Source organism: Solenopsis invicta, chromosome 9 (genome assembly GCF_016802725.1).
Source record: "Solenopsis invicta isolate M01_SB chromosome 9, UNIL_Sinv_3.0, whole genome shotgun sequence".
Lineage (NCBI taxonomy): Eukaryota > Metazoa > Arthropoda > Insecta > Hymenoptera > Formicidae > Solenopsis > Solenopsis invicta.
In genome coordinates, this window is record NC_052672.1 from 16,471,565 (window position 1) to 16,493,699 (window position 22,135).

Below are 22,135 nucleotides of genomic sequence, written 5' to 3' on the forward strand. Positions count from 1 at the left end.
TCGCGTGACATACCAAATTTACAGCCAAGCACGAGACTCAACACTTTATAAATAAGCTCTCACTGTTTAGAAAATAGTTGCGATCGATGTTAAAAGAAAAATTCGCCGAAATGCAAGGACTGTAACAATCTAAATAATTTCAAAGTAGTTTTATAATATAGAATATTTTACTACGGCTTTATTAAAAACATCAGCACTTGAGGTTACTTCCTCGGAAACCATGTTGTTAATCAAGGTCTTTCCTGGTTGCACATTCAATTATTGAATATTGTAAACGGTTATTAACACGTGCGGAATATACGTCGCGGAAATATACAAAAACTTGAATTGCGTGTTTCATTCTTTCACAGTTGTTGAAGGTTGAAGTCGCCAGTTGTATACTCGTGACAATGTCGTTGAGCGATATGACTACGGCACCAATATGAAGATGGCACACACATAATTACAAGTCCGACAGCTCAAAGAATCAACGTTGCGGAATTAGCATAGCTGTATAAACGTATGTACAAGAGGCAACCGACGCGGTCCTTTTTGCCTCACCTGCGCGTACACGTTATGGTTATCACTTCTGCGAAACAAATGACCTGTTCATCGTCGCCGCTATGCCGCGGGGTTCGTCTCCACTAAAGAGAAAGTGGCCGTAAGACTTCAGACATTCGGACATTAGTACTGGGTGATGTAAACGGCATTGTCACTGCAATAATGCGGTTCTAGCATCATTTTAACGAACGCACGGACATCTGCCGTTTGCGCGTATGATGAATTTAACAATGATAACATCTTGTTGCGCACGCACGGACAACGCGTGACGTGTGTAAACTGACAAAGAAATATTATGTTTTACGTGGAAATAGTTTTTTTTTCTTATAATTGCTTTTTCTCGTGCATAGATAATTTTTTAATTAAAAAAAAAAAAATTAATAAGCTAAAATATTTGTATTTTAAAAATAACTAGTTGAAGTTAAAAATTAAATCATTTAAAAATGAACCGAATCAAATTTAAAGTTATTAACTTTTTTACTAATTACTAGCCAATTCTGCTAAAAACAAAATGACATGCCGATATCGGTGATACTTTCCTCTAACTCAACATACATATATAATATATACATGTGCATACATAAACATATATAATAGAAATAATATTAATTTACCTTATTAGAAGTTTGAATGTCTACATCTATCGTTGTACTATATTCATGAACAGATTAAACGTATTTTCAAAAGTGAAATATATATGCTAAAACTTTCCGAGTATAAAATATATATTTCCTTATAATTGTATAATCATATACGTATGTATTATCATGTATTATCACACGCTGTGAAAATCTTTGTCGCAAATGAAACTTCATGAAGATCGGTGCCCGTATTTTTGAGCTAATATTATTTCCTGTTAGCGCAGCATTTTCACGCAGACACGCGCTCATTCTGCATCGCCTGATGATGCAATATCGAGGCGCATCGCGTTCTCCAAATTGTGACCAGTCGACTAAAGAGTGCTATATGTAAAACGGCACAATCATCAGCATAGTAATCATCTTTTAAAATATGCGGAATGAGGCGCATTGCAACGTCCTGCTGCGATTTCCATAAACAACGTGCACAAAGTGCCCGCACGATTTGCTTCGTAGTCGACGAAATCGCGCCGAAGGGAAAGGGTGTGAATCCTTTTTAAAGCCTCGAGTGAGACGGACGAAAGGAGAAAGGGTGGGAAGGACAGGACCTCATAATAGAGCAATTTAATAAATTGTCGAGCGTGGCAATTAGGACGGTGTTAGGGATCAACGAGACCTTGATATGGTAATTACCGCCGGATAATGCATGTGCATTCGTTAGCGACCGCCGTATGGCATGTATGTCTGTACCGTACATTCGGCTACGTTTGTACGTCAGACTTAAGAATATTTTGGTTCTTTTCGCGCGACGTGATTGTAAATTATAGCTCGTAAGAAAACGCGCTCGCCTTCGCTCGCAGGAATCGCTCGCGGACACGAGCGTACGTTAGCCATTGTGTCTCACGTTGAAAAAGACTCGTGAAATTGTCCGAATACCTCGCGCAAATTATCCCGTTCGTTTACGTTTCTGAATAAATTAACAAGTGTTGCAACAGCACCTGCAATCGTGACGTAAGATTACGAGAAGACCAATATTTCTAGAAATAATATTATCAGCGTTTAATGGCACTGTGGGCACGATTGTTACCTAACTTGCATCATACGGTTGAAAGCTTGACAGCAGGAAATTAGAGATGTGCGAATCGTTTTGTGAATCGAATTGAAATGAACCTTTGCTAACGTGTTCGAAATCAAATTGCATTAAATCTGAAATTTTTATGTCTAATCGAATATCGAATCGAATCGAATCTCTTTGATTCTCCATCTTCATAATTTTCCATCAAAATTGTAAGTACTGCAAAACGTGATTTTACATAAGAATCATTAATAAACAAAAAATTAAATAACTTTTAAACCAATAAGTGAATTGTGCTCCAATTTTATACTCAAACGAACGTAATACTAAAATATTCAATAAAATTTTTGATAACGTTTTGAAATATAACTCATATATCTTTAAGAATTTTGGAAAATAATTAAAAAAATGTAATGTGTTAGCTAAAAATTTATAATAAATACTAAAGAATAAATGTGATGGTATTGTCAATTAAGATAAAATTTTGAACATATCTATCTAAAATTTATAATAACTGACGTCTCTCATAAATGTTCGTATTTAAAAGATTTTTTAAAGCTGCAATTCTGCCAGTGCACTGAAATTGTCTGATGCTCGCTGCAGCTGCATTCCCATATCCGATATCGCGGGTGGTCGTCTTCGACAAGTGCGTTAAAAGCGCGCTCACGTGCAGCCGAAGAGGAGGGCCAGAAGAAAGGCCAGAAAGAGAAAGAGAGGAAAGAGAGAGCGAGCGAATGAGCGATTGCAATAAGTAATTCCCCGAAACTATAAATAAACGTCGATACGTTCTGAACGACTTCACTTGCCCGTAAATCTCGATTCGGAGCATAATCGCCAAAGCAATCTGGAATCTGCCGCGGATCACGGCGAATCTCCCAGCGTGTCCGGATCTCTCGCCGGATCTTCCTGGTGAGGCTCGCCGTTGCCTCACGGATGACGGTAAGGTAGAATCTATCCATTCTCATCGGTAACTCAGAATTCTGTTATAAATCAGGCCACGATGTCGATCCCAGACCTGTTTCGCGGCAGCGAAATTATCGTTTCACAATATGCAAGTGCTAAGATTATTATCCCTTCTCGTGACTGTATCCTTGATATGACTCGTACAACCGGAACTAGAAAGTGATGCTTATAAAAAAAATCTTTTTCTTGCAAAAATGCTGTCGCGGTACCTGAAAAGATACAATTCATTTTGACGCTTGTTTTATGGAAGTGGAGCAATGTTACGGTATTTATTTCCGCTTAGTTAATCACGATACTGCATTGTACCACGCGCGCAGTCTATTAGAAGCTATTTGTTATTATCTAGGAAATGTACTCTAAAAAATCTTCAGCTGCAGTCTTTCATTGATTGTCGGATAAATGAAATTGAGATGAGACGGAGTTATTGCGCAATCACGTATCATATTAACAGATTGCAATCACGCTCAAAGTACGTATACACACTTTCGTGATGTATCGCAGCCAGGCTAAATTGTATCTACGATCACGTATATCTGGATTTGATTAACTTTTGCGTATGGTGGGGAAAGTGCGTTTACAGAAACGCTAGGGTTCATTGCTTGTGAAACTTAAAATTAGGATTGCGCGTTTACGTGTAATAATATTATAAATAATTTATATTAGATGTAGTTTATACAACGTAAAATAATCAAAGATTCAGATTTCCAGAAAAAAAGGGATAAATTATAATTATATTATGTTTTTTTTATTTTTAATATTTGTAGTTTATTAAAAGTCAGATATATTAATAATTTTAACTCAATTATTTTCTTTTGTATTATTATCCAATCCTATCTGAAAAAGTGTATTGCATTTGAGTTTTCGAAGTTTATTTTTCACTTTTCCGATGTACTGATTGGTTCTTATTCAGCGCTTACTTTGTGAACGACTGTCATCGCGAAGATCGCGTATTCTGACTATGTGTATTGAAGGATTAACAGTGTAATAATAAATTTGTAATTTGTATAAAATGATGTAATATCAGAAACTCTATAGCGCACACTTGTTTTGTCTAGTTTCTTTATAAAACTCAAGTGACACTATATTTGAGTTCTCATTGAAAAATCTTATTTTAACACAAGTGATATTTACTTAAAAATAAATAATACTTAAAAATTGTGTAATCTAATTCAACCTAAATGATATGTATTTTTCAAAGAAAGAAACGTATGAAACTATTAAATTGTTCCAATTAGAAAGGGAATATGTTGCTGTTAGAAATAACTGCTGTACTACTTTTAATAAATAAAAGTTTAGTAGTGGTATGTTTATTTTTTTAATAAAACTAAAGCGACGTTACTTTAAAGTTTTTTTTTAAATAAGTCCAAGTGATACTATCTTTAGGTTCTCAATGAAAAATCTTTCTGTTCCAAGTGGATGTACTTAATTTAAAAGCGTTTCAATGAAATATATATTGTAGTATTTAATCGCAAAGAATTAAAAGTGAAAATAGAAATAAGAAAATTTTATTGAAATAGCCATATGTAATAAGCATGTAATAAGCATATAATTATATTTATTTTAAATAAGTGTCATTTAAACTGATTTTTGCTTTATTTCAAATTATATCAACTTTTAATCATGCTATAATACTAAATATTTTATTTAAATATCTTATTACGCGAGTAAGTATATCATTTCCTTCCAAAAAAATTCTACAAAAATTGATGAAGATGCGCATCAACTGATATAAAAATTGATGTCAGACAATCTACTGCTAGTGGCGTGATTTCGCGCCATTAATCTTTCCTCGACAATTAATCGACCGTAACGCAGCCGGCGGCTATTAATTGCAATCAAAACGTTATATCACACAACCAACTGATACGGAATTTAATCTCGTACACATTCGGGGGAAGCATTCATCTTTAAAAATCATAACAGAGAACTGCCTATTACTATATAAACAATAAATATATAAATGTATACTGTCGACTCAGTATTAAAAAGAAAAATTGTTAGCATGCATAAAATTTATGCAATCCCACCTATGGACTTGCATATTAAACAGGTTTGGTAAAAGAAAGTAATTAAAGAAATGTGATCATTTATCAAGCATGTCTTCGATCGTGTGTTCTGTCTTTTTCCGGCAGATGCCGGGAATATTCAGTATTTTTCTCATTGAGGTGAAACCAAACATTACGGACACAATCCTCTGATTCCTTTTAATACACTGAGGAAAAAATTACTAAATTTTAATAAACATTTATTTGAATAGTACAAATAAAATATTTACTAAATATAAATATATATTTATTTAATACAAAAAAAACATTAATTTAATTAACATTTTTTCTTACAAAGTAAATATTAATGTACCGTAAGTAAACATTTTATTGGTACTATTTGAATAAATCTTTATTAAAATTTAGGAATTTTTTTTTCAGTGTAGAAAAAAGTAAAATACTAAGCATGGAACTTAATGAATGAGACATAACATGAAGCTAATCTTTTTAACGATATAGAAATATCTAATCAATAGAATTTAATAAATCTTTTATTTAGTTAAATACAGTTGAGACACATTATCGTATAGTAATTGCAAACGTAATAATAAATTGTAATTATTAAAAAGAAATTGAATAAATTAAGCGCTATATCAAATACATATGGAAACAGTATTTTTGAGAAAAGAGGGAGAGAGAAAGAACATGGCAAAAGTTGTGCAGCGCAGCGAACCCGCGGAGAAGAAAGAGAGATCGAAGAAGAACCGCGCCCGTTGATTAGCGGATATCTTAATTACTGATTGGCTGCGCGGACTAATTAAATCGTAACTCAATCAGGAGTCCGACCTGCCTCCTGCGCCATGGCGATTTTACGAGCGTGTACGCGCGGTTTGGGGCCTCCACATACATACGCGGATCGCTGATGGCGTATAGATGACTTTAAAGCTTTGAGTAACGCACTCCAACTACATCCTGCCCCTTTTACATATTCCTTCCACCGATCTTTCTCGCGCGGCAGTGTCTCTTTTTTACTGCACCTTCTCTCTTTGCACGCCTTCCTTTTTTCCATCGGCGACCTCCTCGCTCCAAGGCTGCTTCGACAGCATTATATTCGCCTGGAATAAAAAGTATAAGTAATTAGTAGTACCTACCGCCGCGTCTCCTGTCGGTTGAGCAATGTCCTCCGGTTCCCCATACTTTTCATTTGTATAAACCATTCGGGATATGAATTTTCAATAGCAGATCATGCAGATGCGTTTTCATACTGGTGTAGTAAGTTTATCTTTCATCTCTTTGCAAATGTGTGATGCGGGCCCGTGAATTTTGTAACGTGAGGATCAACAGCCCGTATATTCGTTGTTCTCATTTAACAGCAAAATTTAACAAAATTAATTCTTATTTCATATTTACATTTCTAAATTGCAATATTCTTGTTATAGAGAAATAAATTTTGCTATCAGATGGCCATCTGATAAATACTGGGCATGCGGGTAAGAAATTTTACACACGAGTACAATAACTCATACTTCTTCTTTCCGTAATACTTGAGTAGGATAGCAATTAACTTGTAAGTCAATTATAACTATAATTACGGTGGATCTCAAGAATTATGTTGAATCCGACGGACTTGTGGTGTGTCATATTTTGCACATACGTAAAAATACCTATTACTTAGAAATATTAAAATAATTTAAATTTTCAGACTTAAAATACAGTATGAATAATATGAAGAATAAATTATAAGAAAAGAATGTTTGTAATATAAAATACTTGAGGAGTTTTTAAGGATGTATCATTATTTAACATTTTAAATTACTGTTTGCTTGATTCATGCGATATGAAAAAGTAAAGTAAATTTGGATAAAATTTATTATACGATAAAAAGAATAAAATCATATAATGTATACTTATGAGAACGCTCGATTGTGGAAGAATATTTTTTTATTTCGTGACAAATTGTTGGCGACAATACGACGACAATCAATAACAAAATTATAAATGTCTTAAATTTTTTATTTTTATAAAGAAATTTTATCAGATCAGAAATAAATTCGGTAAGTTGTCTTGAAAAATAAATTTGCATTTTTAACTAACGTTCAACGATTCCTTGACGATTAGTATATACTTATTCTAGTAGATACCCCGTATATATTAGCTATTTATAATCATGCCTAGACGATTACGTAAACTACTTAACACAATTCATCAATATTTTTATTACCAACCGCACTCAAGGCCAGCCATAAAAAAAGGTGTATAATTGACCAATTTCTATAGAATTATAAAAAGTTATAGTTTTTAATTTAAGGATATTATCAACATCACTGCATGCAACAAGAATATACAATACACAAATATTTTGTGAAATAATGGAATTAATGTTTTATATTGTCCAGTTTTTTATTTTTTTCATTAAAACTTATTAAATTTAAGTTGAAATTAAATTTAATAGTAAAAAATATCTCTTGTACGCATAAATTATACAGATACAATAAAAGATATATCATTCTAATGTTTTAAAAATTTAAAGGTAGTAAATGTGAAGAATACTTTAATAAAGTAAAAGTATAGTACTACAGCAGAGAAAGAATATTTACAAGTTTTTTATGATTTAATTTACAGATATTATAAAAAATAAAAAACCGACAACGAAGAAAACACAATTAAAGAAAAAAAATCGTAAAGACAAAAAATTTTCAGTGCAGAAATGCAACTATAAATACGAGCCTAGATCTGGTAAATTCAAAACATTTTGTTACTCCGATATCTGAGCAACAGTAACAGTAACAGTGGGCAGGAAACGAACGTCTTAACTAATGTAAAGGATGGCAGAGACAAAAAGGGTGATATCAGCATATGCGAATTTTGTAACAAATTGGTGGGTATCGTTGACCACTAGAGCCGCCCGAAACCGCCTCTCTTTATATTTATAATAGCGATCGTTTCATCATCCCGATCGCCTTTAGCAGGGCGGTTAACTGCTCCATACACGGAGCAATTAATTACGCGTAGTCTGCATTAATCTTTGCAAATTGGGACCGAAATCTTCAGAGTACGCCCTACAATTTATAGTACTCTCTGCGCATCTGATCACTCAATAAAACCAAATCATCCTATACAACAAATGCAAATTTCTCTTTTTAACTTTCTGACTCGGCTTTATAAGTCCAACGATAGAAAGATAAGATATTTTGTTACAGATTCATTATGTACATATAGTGTTTCAATGTGATTCTTTAACTGATGTATAATTCGCGATAAGAGCCGTGATTTTATTTATACGTTTTTGTAACATATGAAAATAAATAAATACATGTAAATATAAATTTTTGCTTCTCTCAAATATAAAATTAACATACAATTGACTCTTACATTAATTGTTGAGAGTATTTAATATTTTAGATTACAATCGAATAAAGTGATTAGAAAATTGTGACAAATACTTTAATTGCGTTACTTATTTATTCAATCTTGTCGATAATCAATTTTTGCGCTTCATAGATTCTTCGGCAAGATGCCGTTATCAATTCTTGCTCCTTAGATGTATACAACAAACGAATAAAGGACTGTACGCCGTTTCTTCCTACTACACACGGTAATGACATAAAGATATCCTTTTCTAGTCCATGTTGGCAACCCTAAAATATTCGACGTTTATAGTCAACGAAGAACAGGTGCTAGTCACAGAAATATATTTGTAATTTATTATTGTAAATAAAAAAATTAGATATATTTCCATATTCGAATATTTCTTTATATTTATCTTTATATTATTTTTTATTATTTATTATAATCATATAATGCAAGATAAAAGCATTAAACAAAACAGTTTTCAAGGTATATCAGTAGTATTTTCTGACAGAAGTTTGATAGTTATAATAAAACTTATCGATAATAAACCTTCACGAACGTAGAAACAGTAAAACAGGCGCAAGTATTGCGCACGATAGCATCGACAATTTCGCTTGCACAGATTCCGACTCCCCAACTGTGATAGCCTTTCTTGTCGATCAATTCGTTATCAGTATTGACGACTTTTATATGCAAATCCCCCCAAGATTCTGGATCCGTTCTTGTGCCGATCTCTTTGTTTATATCTTTTAAAGGCATGCCCATTACCGCAACGGCAGACCAGACCGGTACTAACATGCATTAAAATAAGGAAAATAAGAGAGGACAGAAATATTAAAGAAGAAATTGACTAGATTAAACAAAAGAAAGGACAGAAATGTTTATTACGATTTATAATACTTTAATAACTAATTACCAGATGCTGGTCCGCTCTCGCCAATGATTAATGCTTGAATTGCGCTTGCTGAAATTCCGAGTTTTTGAGCAATAAAATACTGAAACCTGCAGCTGTCTAGAAAGGTTCCTAGTCCTACAACACGATTCGGTGGAAACCCAGACAGTTTCATAGCAACGTACGACAGAATGTCGACTAAATAAAAAGATTGAAATAATTAATTGAAGCATCATACCGAGTATATATGCAACTTTCAATCACAATTTATCTATTATGAATTATAATGCTTAATTTACATTAATTTAAAAGTTATAAAATGTCTTGGTAGAGAAGCGAGAGATATTATGTATTTGCGATACATCACCATTTGTCAAATGTATCAAATGCCAATTAGAAAAGCCAGATGACATATATGTACGTAATTCTGATATGGCAAACACTTTAAATATATTAATAAGACATGTACCTGGCTTTGAAAGAATGAGAAGAACGCTGTTCGGCGCGTACTTGGAGACGTTCGGAATGACGTCCTTGAAAATTTTCAGATTACGCTCTAGATAATCGGCCGGCTGCTGATCTTCGCGAGACTGGCTTCCAACTGTGATCACGCATACCGCTGCGTCTCTGGCACAAGCATAATCTATCGGAGCGTAATACACGCTGGATGATTTATCGTTTATCACAGGGTTTTATTTGTTTCCACGTTGCTTTTGCACGAGGGATATTTTTGTAAGAAAAATTGCATGAAAAGGATAGATCTATCCGAGAAAAGATAAATCTGTTCTCTCTACTTTCAAAGATCGCGAAAGAAATTAAAATACTTTCTCGCGTTTACCTTATTAATGTTATTATCGTTTATTATCATTATCGCTAATTAATTTCTAGGTATGCGCGTCGCTCGTACGTCACTTATTGCATGTCGTCGAGTGAAATTACCGCGCGGCTTATCTTAATTTTATTAACATCTCAAGATGTCTCAATGCGGGCAATAACGCGCACGAACGTCACCTCTGGCGACCTTATCGCTAATCGCACGATTTACTTATCCGAACGTTAAAGCGCGGTTGTTTTGAGATAATTGCTCGTTACTCGCGGACAGTGTAATGACGGTCTCGCTATTTTGCCGCAGCCTCCTCCCATCATCGGGCTTCACCTTTGGTACCGACAATCCTGGGATTGCCGAGGTACGCGGCCGCATGGCTGATGTCTTCTGCTTCCGCCTTGGCGAGATCCTCGTTTGCATCTATGAGGACGAGCTCGGAGGCGAGACGCTGCGAAAAATCACAGGGGGATGAACGGGGGTAGAATGGGGTAGCAAGATAGAGAGAAGCTATAGTGAGTAATTAACGGCAACCGATCGCTGCCCGCCGGCGGGCAGCGTTATTACGCGCCTCGAATCGTTACGTAACGGGAGCACATCAGCATTCCCTTCCGCCGGGAATCGCATTAAGATACGTGCGAGCGCGCGATCAATCGCCGTTTGTAAAGTCCCCTAATGCGAGGAATCGTTAAGATCCGATCAAGAAGCGCGTTATTTTCGGGAGGATCCGCTACGTCGGGCCGCCTCGCTGCCTCGCCGCTTCGTCGTGGTCGTCGTAGTCGTTGTTGCTGCTGGTACCTGGTGACGCAAACGACATCTTACGCAGAGCAATAACTCATTCACGAATAATTATGGAACCGGTACGGCTTCTTCTCGTCGGTTCCTCTCTTCTCGGAGATTACTACCTTCCGTCCCACCTCCGGCAGCCGCTGCGCTACAAAATTTTCGACCGCAACCCGTTCCACGTAAAATGTCAAACGAGCATGAAGAATGCTTCTACGACCCCCTGTCCGCACGTGCTTCATTTTTCTCCCGCAATCATGGCTTCCTCGTAAATGCTGTCTATTTGTTTCTCCATGAATTTTTTAGTTTCATTAACGTAGCGTATACCGAAGATATCGTAAATATAACGTTATACGAGTCCGTGAAGTGTGGCAAATGGCGCGGCAAACGAGCGGTATAAGGGACCGCTGGTAATCTATATTCGTTTTTGAACGACGGATCATTAAGCTTCGAGCGGTTCTAATTTGTGCAGGCTAATTTGTGGTATAATGAGATATTCGAACAATCATGTAAATCACCCCGTAAAAGTTAATGAGCATTATTCTCCTAGGTTCGTATCGTATACAAACGCGTTTTTGTGGTAACAGCGACGGACACGGTGCGTGCCAAGCGTACCACTTTACCAAGACGCTTGCGTCCGAACAGACAGACGTATTTTCCTCAAACAGATGATGCTTTAACACTTTCACGTTACAAGATAAACGCCGGGCTAAATACAAAATGACTTTTTAATATATTTATGTTACGCTCTCCCGCTTCCGATCTGCTATTGTGTACACCACTCAATTATTATACTTCATCAAGAGAGCATGAATTCCAAACAAGTATCATAGAGTATCATAAGGTACTAATTTTTTACTTAGTTCCATTGTCATGTTTTAATAACGATAGCTTAATTCTCCCTATCATTTTTACTAAATCACTTTTAAACGTATGCAAAATAATTTCTCATTACCTGACATCTCACAATTTCTCCGTAAAAGGATATAATTACTTTCATATTGAGTACCGACGTAGATATAGATGGCCTGGGATATACGAACGACGTATCTTTTGCCGAAGGTTTTGTCGGATGTAATTTGCGCAGCTTGATACGGTCCATTCAACACGGCGTGTCGCAATGGGACAAGAAGCAGACGTAACAAGAAGAAAAAAGAAATCTGGCGCGTATAGTTGTGAAGAATTTGGGTAGGTTCGTAAGGTGGACGGTAGGCCGTAGCGGTTATATTTTCGTACCTCGCGATGATCTCGTTGATGCGATCTGCCATGCTGCGACGCGAGATGCAGCAGCACGACTTGTATCTTTCGCTTCTTGCTCTTCTTCTTCATGCTCTTCTTCCTGTTTTTTTCCGCAACGTCTTCGGCCACCGAACATTTCAGTAATCAAGGGATCTCCGTGATCATGTCGGACAAGTGCCACCGAAATTTCGAGCTCCATACTTAACTTGAAAGAAGTACACATTTTCTAATTTTTATAAAGACTACGGAAGTCATTTGTCACTGTCAAAGAAGCCAACGAAGTGGTTTTGAAAAAATTCGTGGTATTAATTTGAAATGGAACGCTGGTAATTTTCCTCAAAAGCTGTCATCATACGCGGTAACGGATTTCCTAATATCCTTATGCTCGGTACTGTATTAACCTTCTCGATAATATACACGATAAACTTCACTATATATTAGTTTCTCTATATATGCACCGTAGTCCATCGAGAAGTCTATCGTCCGTCAGTAACGCCCTCCGCGTCCCACCACGTGCGCACGCCATTGTTTGCCCTCGTAAATTTGCGGAAACTGAAACCTAGAATTAGTCGCCCACATTTATTATCCTCTACCGGAATGTACTCAGCATATGGATACAACACTGTTGCACCTCGTAACGTCGCAGCCCACAATGTGTTCCGTCTAACTGTTAATTTTCCCTCCTTGATACAACAGATACGGAATTATGCCTAAACAATTCAATGGCAATATGCGGTTTCATTTAGCACGTTACAAACAATTTTATGTTTCTCGTATTTCCCATTATTACACAATTCAGAGCTTGTTAAGACCAAAGGAAGAAAATAAGTGCGTCTATGCGCAACTGTCCCACAAAATTTCTGAGAAGCTTCTAAACGTGTCCTTAATAAAATCTTCAATTGACTACTATTATGTAGTAATACTACCTGCGTGTGTTTCGCGGAGATTTCAGGCGGACCGTATTATAAATTGCAGTCTCTCTCCATAGTTACTAACATAAATCAGCTGGTTAGAGCCGTCCTGCGGGGGCGCATTGGCCGACGTGTAAATGCTCGCGTTACGATCCGATAACGAGCGAAAGGTTCGGCCCACTTCTCTACAGCTTCTATCGTCTTCTTCCTGCCATCTCCCTCCCTCTTTCATCGTCTCGTCCTGCTCCTTCCTACAGCCGAATTCCCTCTTCTGGTCTTCCGTGGATCATTTGCATAATAGCCTTTTTGAGCCGGCACACATGTACACACTAACGAGCCTACATTCAGGATTCGTCTCCGTAAACCTGCACATCTACTCGTGCATAAATCTACACACACGTCGGCCAGAGCATTCCTTGGCCCCGTCGTCCTTTGTTGGGCGCAACTTGAGTATCTCCCAAGGTCCAGCGTGGAACATTATATCTCTGATCCTCGACGAACAAATACGAATTACGTGCTCGAGCCGTGCGGATATCGACGCTATGTCTCATTCACCCATTATCATTGTCGACATGTTTAGATTGACGTATCGAGTACATTATCGTATCATCTGATGGAATGAGGCACAGATCGATTACGCACGCGTGCATTAATCAATGTTGATACACCTTTCTCGATGTATATAAATGTGCATCAATGAAGTATATTAGTATTGACGTTGACTTATACGCATCAAAATTTTTACCAAGTTATCAATAATTTACGAGATGTAATGTTATAGTGTTGCACTATTTAAAAAATAAATAATAAATTGAAAAAGCGTGTACTTAACTTTATTGCGCTGAAAGCAAATTAATTTGTAATTAAATGTTTACACTTGCATAATATTTATCATTATGAAGGTTATAAAAATAATGTAACAATTTTTGTCCATCATCTACTACATGTGCAATAGTTAATAAAAAATATATGTGCTGCTGTAATTTACGTGATAATAAAATAATTTAATCATTATTATAAAAAAATATCACATACGCGCAAAAAAGTTAAAGATCGAAATGACTTGAAAGGTTAGAAACTAGAAAGAAGTGAAAAATACACCAACTTTGAATAGAATCGCTATAGCGACCGCGACACCCTTGGGCGCACTGCCAACAACGACGACCTTGACACGATGGCCATCCACAAGATGTTCTGCCTGTTTGGCCAGTAAAGCAGTTACCGTGTTGCCACAGACCTCAGGTGATTTCCTTCTTCTTTCGGTCATATCCGATACACCGATTTTTTCCCACTTTGCGATATAACATCAAATAATTTAGACAAACCAAAAATCGCTTGACATCGTGAATATCTCTAATTCAAACCACGAAATTTGACGCTCCGTCATTAAAATTTACATAAAATAGGATGCGTCTAGAAAAGCAGACAGTCGAAAAATATATTTTTGACAGGAGGCCAATGAAGTTGACGACAGCTACGTAACAAGTAGATTTACAAATCGATTTGGAACAGCTGCGTAAAATGAAATATGCAATAAGGAAGTTGTACTGATTCCGTATGATCGAACGTGAGAGAAGACCGCTCTCTTCGCCTCTCGTGTCTGACGTGTTTCGTGCACTCATAATGTACTATATGTACCAGATGTGAACCTTGAGTTATCTTGTAGCAGAAGATATACAATCCGATTAACACGTTCGATCACGGACGAAAAGATGCTATCGATAAATTCAATCGCGCCGTACAGAATCAATTATAGTCGGAAAGAATGTTCGATATATACAAAAAGGTAAGCGCTCGCAGCAGATGTAGAGACGATTCGCCAATTGGACGCATCGTTCCTGTAGTTTTTCGTTTTTCTGGGGATAGAAGGTCGTAAAATTGATCGACAGCTGCTGCGAAGCCGCACAGGTGGGATGCGCTCCTAGAGAGATACTGCCAATTTATGTTTTATAGGATATTTGAGAAGGGATCGAGAAGAGATTCTTAGGACTCTTTTATTCCATCCTTATAGACCTACTAATTTAGTACTCACTATTTTTTTTTCTTTTTTCTTATTACAATGGCTGTTTCATCATAACAATCTTTGCATTTTCACTTAAAAAAAAAATATATATATATAATATATACGTGTAACACAACGACTTCGGTACATAACAAGACCTAAGGTTAATATATAAAAGAGTTGTAGTTTAAATTATCCAATCTCCTTTAGCCGCAACCCTCAACCGTATACTCGCTTCGCATGCAATGGAGAGTGCATTTTCTTCCGCCCTTTCACCTTTCCACCGTACATCGCTTGGCTGCGTAAATCAAAATTCGATCGAGCAAAAAAGAAAGGGTAATAAGCTCCGCACGCGTGCAACATTGTAGCGCGAGTTGCATGTACCGTTCGCAGGCAATCTTAGGAGAACGCGGCTGATTTAATTTTCCAGGAAGTCGCGTTTCACTCATATATCGTTTATTACGGCGATCGAATGTACGCACGCGGTAACCGGTTGCCAGGTGCAGCATCGCCTTTATTGATGAAGATGCATTCTAGGATCGTCGCTTCTCCCCCTGTCCCCTTTCTCTTCCCATTCGCCATTTCCGCACCACGTATCCGTTCTCAAGTCCTCTGCGCTTCTCGCTCTCCTCCTTTCCTCGATCCGCCGCCGATCGTCACTCTTCAATGTCGCTCGACTCGCGAAGAATGCCGCACTCACGCAACACATCGCGGATACTGTCGGCGCTCTGTTGTACCGCCGTCTTTTCCTGATCGTTCAGCTTCTGTCGCAACCTGGCGTACACACCCTCCCGGCCGAGAACACAGGGTACCGACATATACACGTCTTTATCGGTTCCGTGGACGCAACTCTGCAAACACAGAAATTCCTCGAGCTTGTTTCCCCCAGTCGCGCCAATCGACATGGCGCGTTTCAACAATGCTTTTGTCTAAAGTACGGATTGTCAGAATAGTTATAAAGTCAACAAGATAAAAAAGAATGGATTGAAATTTGTTATTCTCTTATTATTATTATTGTATGCAAGTTTTAATTTTCTTTCACACTTGATTGCTAATTAATTATCCTACGTTGCAATTGATATAAAAAAAAATAAATATAAATAAAATTAAGTTAAATTAAATTGAAATATTAAAATTAAATTAAAAATTTAATTAATCAATTGAATTTTTATCAAACTCAAATTTGTCTTTAGAATTAAGTTAATACGTTTGGTTTCTTTGACTTTGAAGTAACGTCATCGTTACGACAAGTTATTAAAACCCTAAAGTTATTCAGTAATTTTACAGAACGTTAACTCGATATCTCTCACATGTATGTGCGTCGACACTGGCAATACGGCTTTAGTATTTCTGACGATGGCGTCGATGATTTCAGCGGTGCAGAAGCCGAGTGCCCAACAACTCGGTCCTCTCTCGCCCTTCTTCCGATTAAGCTCCGTGTCGCTGTAAACACAACGCAAAAATTTTATTACTTCCTTAAATTCTCTCGAGAATGTCCCGTGATCTTAACCACTGACGTTTTATTTACAGCTTCGGAAATGTCACGCCACTTCTCGGGATCATCCGCCTCACCCATTCGTGGGTTTATGTCGCGTAACTTTGTACCCGCCACGTGAACGCTCGACCATATGGGAACTGTGTAAAACGGCAGATGTTGGAGGGAAAGAGACGCGGTTAAATGCTAGGTCGTTTCAATTTAACTAAAGTATGTGTGATATTTTTGAGCACGAATTATTTATTTGCAAGAGGTGTGCGAATAATTTAAATTCACATCAAATCGAATCAAATGCCCTCACATTTATTGTCAAATATAAACTTTATTATAAATTCTTACTTAGCACATCATTTTTTAATTTCTTTCTAAAATTTTTGCGATTAATCTTCTTAAAAAATTTAAAATATTATTAAAAATACTTTATTACATTTAAATTAGTGTTTAATGGGAAAATTTAACTTAAATTCAGTTTATAATATATTCGAATTAAAGAGATTTGATTGGTGAAAATTTTAGGTTTGATTCGATTCGATCTTACAAAACTTGATTCGCACATCTTTAGTACTTGCATTTAAAAATTATGCCCGTATATTTACATTGTTTGAAAATATTTTGACAGAATATTAGTGCAGAGGTAGTGTTCGACAAAATCTTATTATTAAATATTATTGCACTAACAAAAAGAGAATGACCGATCGTAAATCTGTGTAAAATTAGTCAGAATGTCAATCAAGTACCAGATGTGTCGCCCTGCGCGCCGATACTCATGCAGTTGATCGATGTGCGCGCCAGTCCCAACTTCCGACTCAGTAAATCCTGAAACCTGCAGCTATCGAGCAAAGTCCCCGTGCCAAGGACTCTGCTTGAGGGAAACTTGGACAACTTCCAGGTGATGTACGACATCACGTCGATCGGTTGAGTTACAACTAGTAACACCGCCTTACAGGCCAACTTTGCAATTGTTGGGACGATCTTCTTGTACACCTCGATGTTGCGCTTCACATTCAACTCCTCCTCGGATTTCTTTTCACAAACCGCGATTACTACTACTGTCGAATCTTTTACCTTGTAGACATCTAAAATATAATCAATTGCTGATCGTAGATTATCGTAGAACGGTGGTTTCTAGGTAAGGATGTATCTTGATGTGTTAGGCACATTTTCCCCTGAGAGAGTTAAGGTATAAATCGTTCCGAATCTTTGGAGAAGACACTTGGATATTCACGCGAAAGAAGTCGTAACGGGAAATAGCTTCGTTAAGAATCAGATATGCCTTTCCGGAGAATCTCTTTCGCCGGGGAATGTCTTATTCAACCGCGCAATCAACAGCCCCTAGGAAGTGCGTGGAATACAAAACGACGAGAGCGGATAAGAAATTTTCTCCCCTTTCGAGAAAGAAAGAGAAAGAGAGAGAGAATCGGAAGAGATGCGCCGATAACGACGGTGAGAGAAGACAATCCGGCGTGGTCGGAAAAATAAAGAGTACAGATCCGTGGCAACACCTTCACAAAATGCTTGTAGTAACACGCAGCGGTACCGCAACTATACGGAAGATACATTTACGACGGAGAGAGATGTTGTTACAGATAACTTGGCAAGCCCGTAAAAAAGTCGTCCCACTTGTTCCAGTAATTGCTACCTCGCACGAGACAAGATCAGGAGGAATCATTCCGCCTATCCTATATAGGTATAAATACGAACGCTACGCGTTGTACGCAACGCCGAGGAAAGTCGAACAAACCGAAATCATTTCCGAGATCAAAGCATGGAGCAACTCGATGAAACTATCCACGAGATCAAGCCGGACCCGTACTACACACTTTCCGTTACTGTCCTTCTGGATTCCCACGAAGGATACGGCGCTTTTACAACCGGCCGACTTGCCGGACGGGGTAACCGCGCGCTGTACGCATGTTGGAAACAGAAACAGAAAACCGCGTCGTGGAGTCGATCACGGCCGAGATAAATAAGAGTGGACGAGATTTACGAGAGTGTTGGTGAAAAGCTCGGGGGAAACGTTCGCTCGGTTCACCGGCGTATAAGCGCTCGGCGATGTAGATGAGAATCGAGATTAAAGGACAGGTCCGAGGGAATTCTGGCCCCCGAAACTCGCCGCTAACTCAAAAGCCTCACCTATGTGAGAGCGTTGTTTCTGAATCGCTGCACGTTGACAGGGGGAGGACCCTTGACGGCTAACCTAACGGATCGTCGATTTTAAATGGGTGTTGATCGGAGCCGATGATCGTGACACAACGGTGACGCTCGGCAGACTCATCACTTCGGACGTATCAATCTGAAATTTCTGGAATTCATGCTGTCGTAAGCTGCCTCGCACCTAACGCGCGGAAGATCCTACACAGATCCGTAGGTGTTCACGACTCGTTGATTCCGTGACTGTGACTAGAGTACGACGACGGGATCGTCCCAAGTGTTAACCGCTGTGACAACTCTAACACTGGCTTTATCTGACACGGATAATGCGACGAGGCTTTTCTCGTAAGAATGATGTATGGTTAGAAAGCAAGAGGGAGAGAAAAGTACAGTTGAATAGGTATATCGTGTAATTGTTATTTTAGTTTTCATTTAGCGTTAAGTATATGTATCGTTAGCAAAATACCTGATGTGCCAATTACCAGCGGGCATCCGAGAAAAATACCGGCTTGCTGAATGTCTTCGGCTTCGGCAGAAGCCTTGTTCGAGTTTTGATCGATCAGACATACCTCGCTTGCTATGCGCTGAAGATTACGTGAAATGAAACGATCAATCAAATGTTGTGAGCTACATATGATTGCTCTATACATATACTGACTCTCATGAGAATTGCGATAGCGCAAGCCATTCCAACTTTTCTTGTACCCACGATCGAAATTTTGACAGGATGCGGATAGGTCTCGCACGGTCCCAGCTGCGTCGTTATTAAAGCGTTCTTTGTCGTTGTCGTGATCGGAGTTTTAGCGATCTATTAAAAACGTTTGTCGATTGACGATTTAAAATTAATTTTGCTGAATTATTAAAATAATTGTATAGAATCCTTAAGAATAATGAGCAAGGCTGTAAAAGATTTTGAGTGTCCTGCGCGATTATTTTGATAATAAAATTATTTTCAGTTGTATATCCTGATAAATTTTTAGGTACTCGAGCAAAAAGATTGTTCTTTCCGTGTAAAAACCTAGATTTGATATTAACAGAGATATCTCTAATATCACACGAGCAAACGTTATTTCTATCTCTAGATTTGAATTCATTTATTCGACGGGATACGAAAGAGCCTTATCTCCGACTTACGTCGTCGCGTTCGATTTCATCTGGCACTTCGCCGTCGACATCGCTGTCCCCTAGGGTATCGCCCTTTTTAGATGTGTCAGATCCTTCATCAGCCATGCTTCAGTCGTTGCTGTTAGCTCACTGAGCAGCTGCATGAGCAGTACATTTAATGAGAACACGATCTCATCCGTCCGTGTACTTAAGTAAATATATGTGTACTCGCACCCTGCTCGTTCGAGACGTATTAACGCTTTAGGTGTATCAGCCGCGTCGTTTCATCATCCTCATTACCTCAGTCGCGTGACTTCCTTTTCCCCGTGTTATTAACTCCGGACGCTCGTCGCGGTGGTCGCAGCTTCTCAGGAAGGGGCTTATAAATGAACAGCGGTCACTGCTTACGCTTATGCAGATCCGGATCGACCTACGCAGAAACGAAAGGCATCGAGGTTTTTGAGGTGAATCGGGTATACCGCCGTTATGAGGAAGAGAAAACGTCCGCGAAGAAGAGGTAACCGCGCGAGGGAAGACTCCGACTGGAAGAATAACGGCGGAACTTATCCGCGCGCTTTGCTGTAAATTAGCCGCAGGTAGTCGTTGCAGAAACGCCAGTTACCCCTCTCGTGCCTCCCGTCGCGGCGTCGCTCCGGTGTTCCGCCGGCTACGCTCCCGCGGCATATATACGCTATACGCTCGCGAATATATACCCACGCGCGCGGTTACGTGTGCGTACACGAGCGTAAAACGCTCGGCTCTGCTGTGCCGAGACCTATTAGTTGATCATGGCGAACGAATATGATTTTAATGACTGTTCCGAATGAAATAATTAACCTCGTGGCACATGTTAAATCATATATGAGCTTTCCCAGCCGTTTCCGCACTAGGAATTTCTATTAAAATCCCGAGATTAAATTTTTCCATGAAATGAAATACTACCGCCGACGGAGACAAATCTTCAATAACTAATAATTGATACGAAAGCTCTGCGTAGTATATTTTATTGTATATATCTAATACACACACGTTAAGTTGCGCGTGAAAATAACCGAAAAATTTTATCTTTTCATCTTTAATTTGCATCGACGTTTAATAACTTCATAATTATGCCTCTCGATGGAAATTTATGTGAAGAAAAAAATTTATACGCACAAGTGGCAAAGTCTCGCCCAAATTAAAAAAAAAGTAATATATCATACGTGTTCAAACGGAAGTTTATTAACGTCACCTTGTTATATTATCTTCGAGACAGCTCTAAAGACTCTCTGGGCAAACCATAGTAAAAAGAAAAGGAAGCACGTGATGCCATATATTCTTCCGAATGCACGCGTTGAAAGTAACTCCTCGTACCTGCGATATAATGTTCGAGCGACAATCTTAACCATCTGAAAAGGGACCAGTTAAAAAAAGTAAAACTTTTCCATTTACTTTGGTGCCCGCAGATAAATCATGCCCGATGCATTTAGGAGTAGCGAACGAGGCGTTCCCGGTAGTTTGGACGCATCGCGAGGTTTTAACACACATTCGAAGATGGATCTGCCTCTCGAGAGAGGTCTCGTTTTTCGCGCGTGGTCCATACTACTGGCCCGATCCGCGCTCACGGACACATTCAATTTTAGCGTTAATAATCGCCGGGAAAAATGACGACCTTAAACGCGGCCATTCATCAGGACCGATCGATATTGCGAATGCACCTTAACGACGGAGAGATACCATCGACCGTCCCGCTACAAACTTATTGAATCGCGTCAAATAATATACGAGCCAATAATGTATGAATAGTCCTGCAATTATGGCCCGCCGATCGTATCTAAGGGCGCGTTGTAATTTAGTAATCGTTCATTCTCACCGCGCCGGGTCGAGAGAGTCGACGAATATCGCTGAATTGGCCGCGGTAGTGCGCGATTATTTTTTTTTGTGTTTTTAACACGATGTCCAAAGTTTTGGCAATTGCTATAATTTGCACACAACCCCAAGCCGATAAAGCGATTCCCACTCTCTAAGATTACGTTTCTCGCTACCTCATCCGATTCTCTCGCAGCGGTTATCTCGCTAGGTTGCCGCAGGTTTGTAATAGGATAATATGTTTCCTATCTTTTTAATGACCCCGTGACACTTGTAACCATTCATAACACCAGTTAAAATCAGTATCTACCAATTAAACGATTTCCTAATAACATCCACGCCGGATCGGGAAGATGGTGGGATCGGAGGTGAGGAAGTAATTTCGAATCTGACAT

The 22,135-nt window shown here is 38.3% G+C and overlaps 2 protein-coding genes across 6 annotated transcripts in view; one reads left to right on the top strand and one right to left on the bottom strand.

Annotated features, from left to right (window-relative positions):
- Positions 1–22,135, top strand: part of LOC105201861 (midnolin homolog) — a 299,275-nt gene that overhangs the window by 114,778 nt on the left and 162,362 nt on the right. The gene's annotated exons all lie outside the window — the stretch shown is intronic.
- Positions 15,119–22,135, bottom strand: part of LOC105201860 (L-lactate dehydrogenase B chain) — a 171,836-nt gene continuing 164,819 nt past the window's right edge. For 2 of the 5 annotated variants that reach the window (XM_039453306.1, XM_039453309.1), the window contains 8 exons: positions 20,127–20,322; positions 19,923–20,050; positions 19,447–19,596; positions 19,255–19,372; positions 17,375–17,713; positions 16,660–16,777; positions 16,453–16,585; positions 15,119–15,993 (listed from right to left, as the gene is read on the bottom strand). In XM_039453306.1, the coding sequence (XP_039309240.1) occupies positions 15,799–15,993; positions 16,453–16,585; positions 16,660–16,777; positions 17,375–17,713; positions 19,255–19,372; positions 19,447–19,596; positions 19,923–20,018 (1,149 nt within the window). In that variant the 5' untranslated portion in view covers positions 20,019–20,050; positions 20,127–20,322 and the 3' untranslated portion in view covers positions 15,119–15,798. Of the gene's footprint in view, positions 15,994–16,452; positions 16,586–16,659; positions 16,778–17,374; positions 17,714–19,254; positions 19,373–19,446; positions 19,597–19,922; positions 20,323–22,135 lie in introns of all 5 variants that reach the window. The other 3 variants (XM_039453308.1, XM_039453310.1, XM_039453307.1) reach the window with 3 other exon arrangements.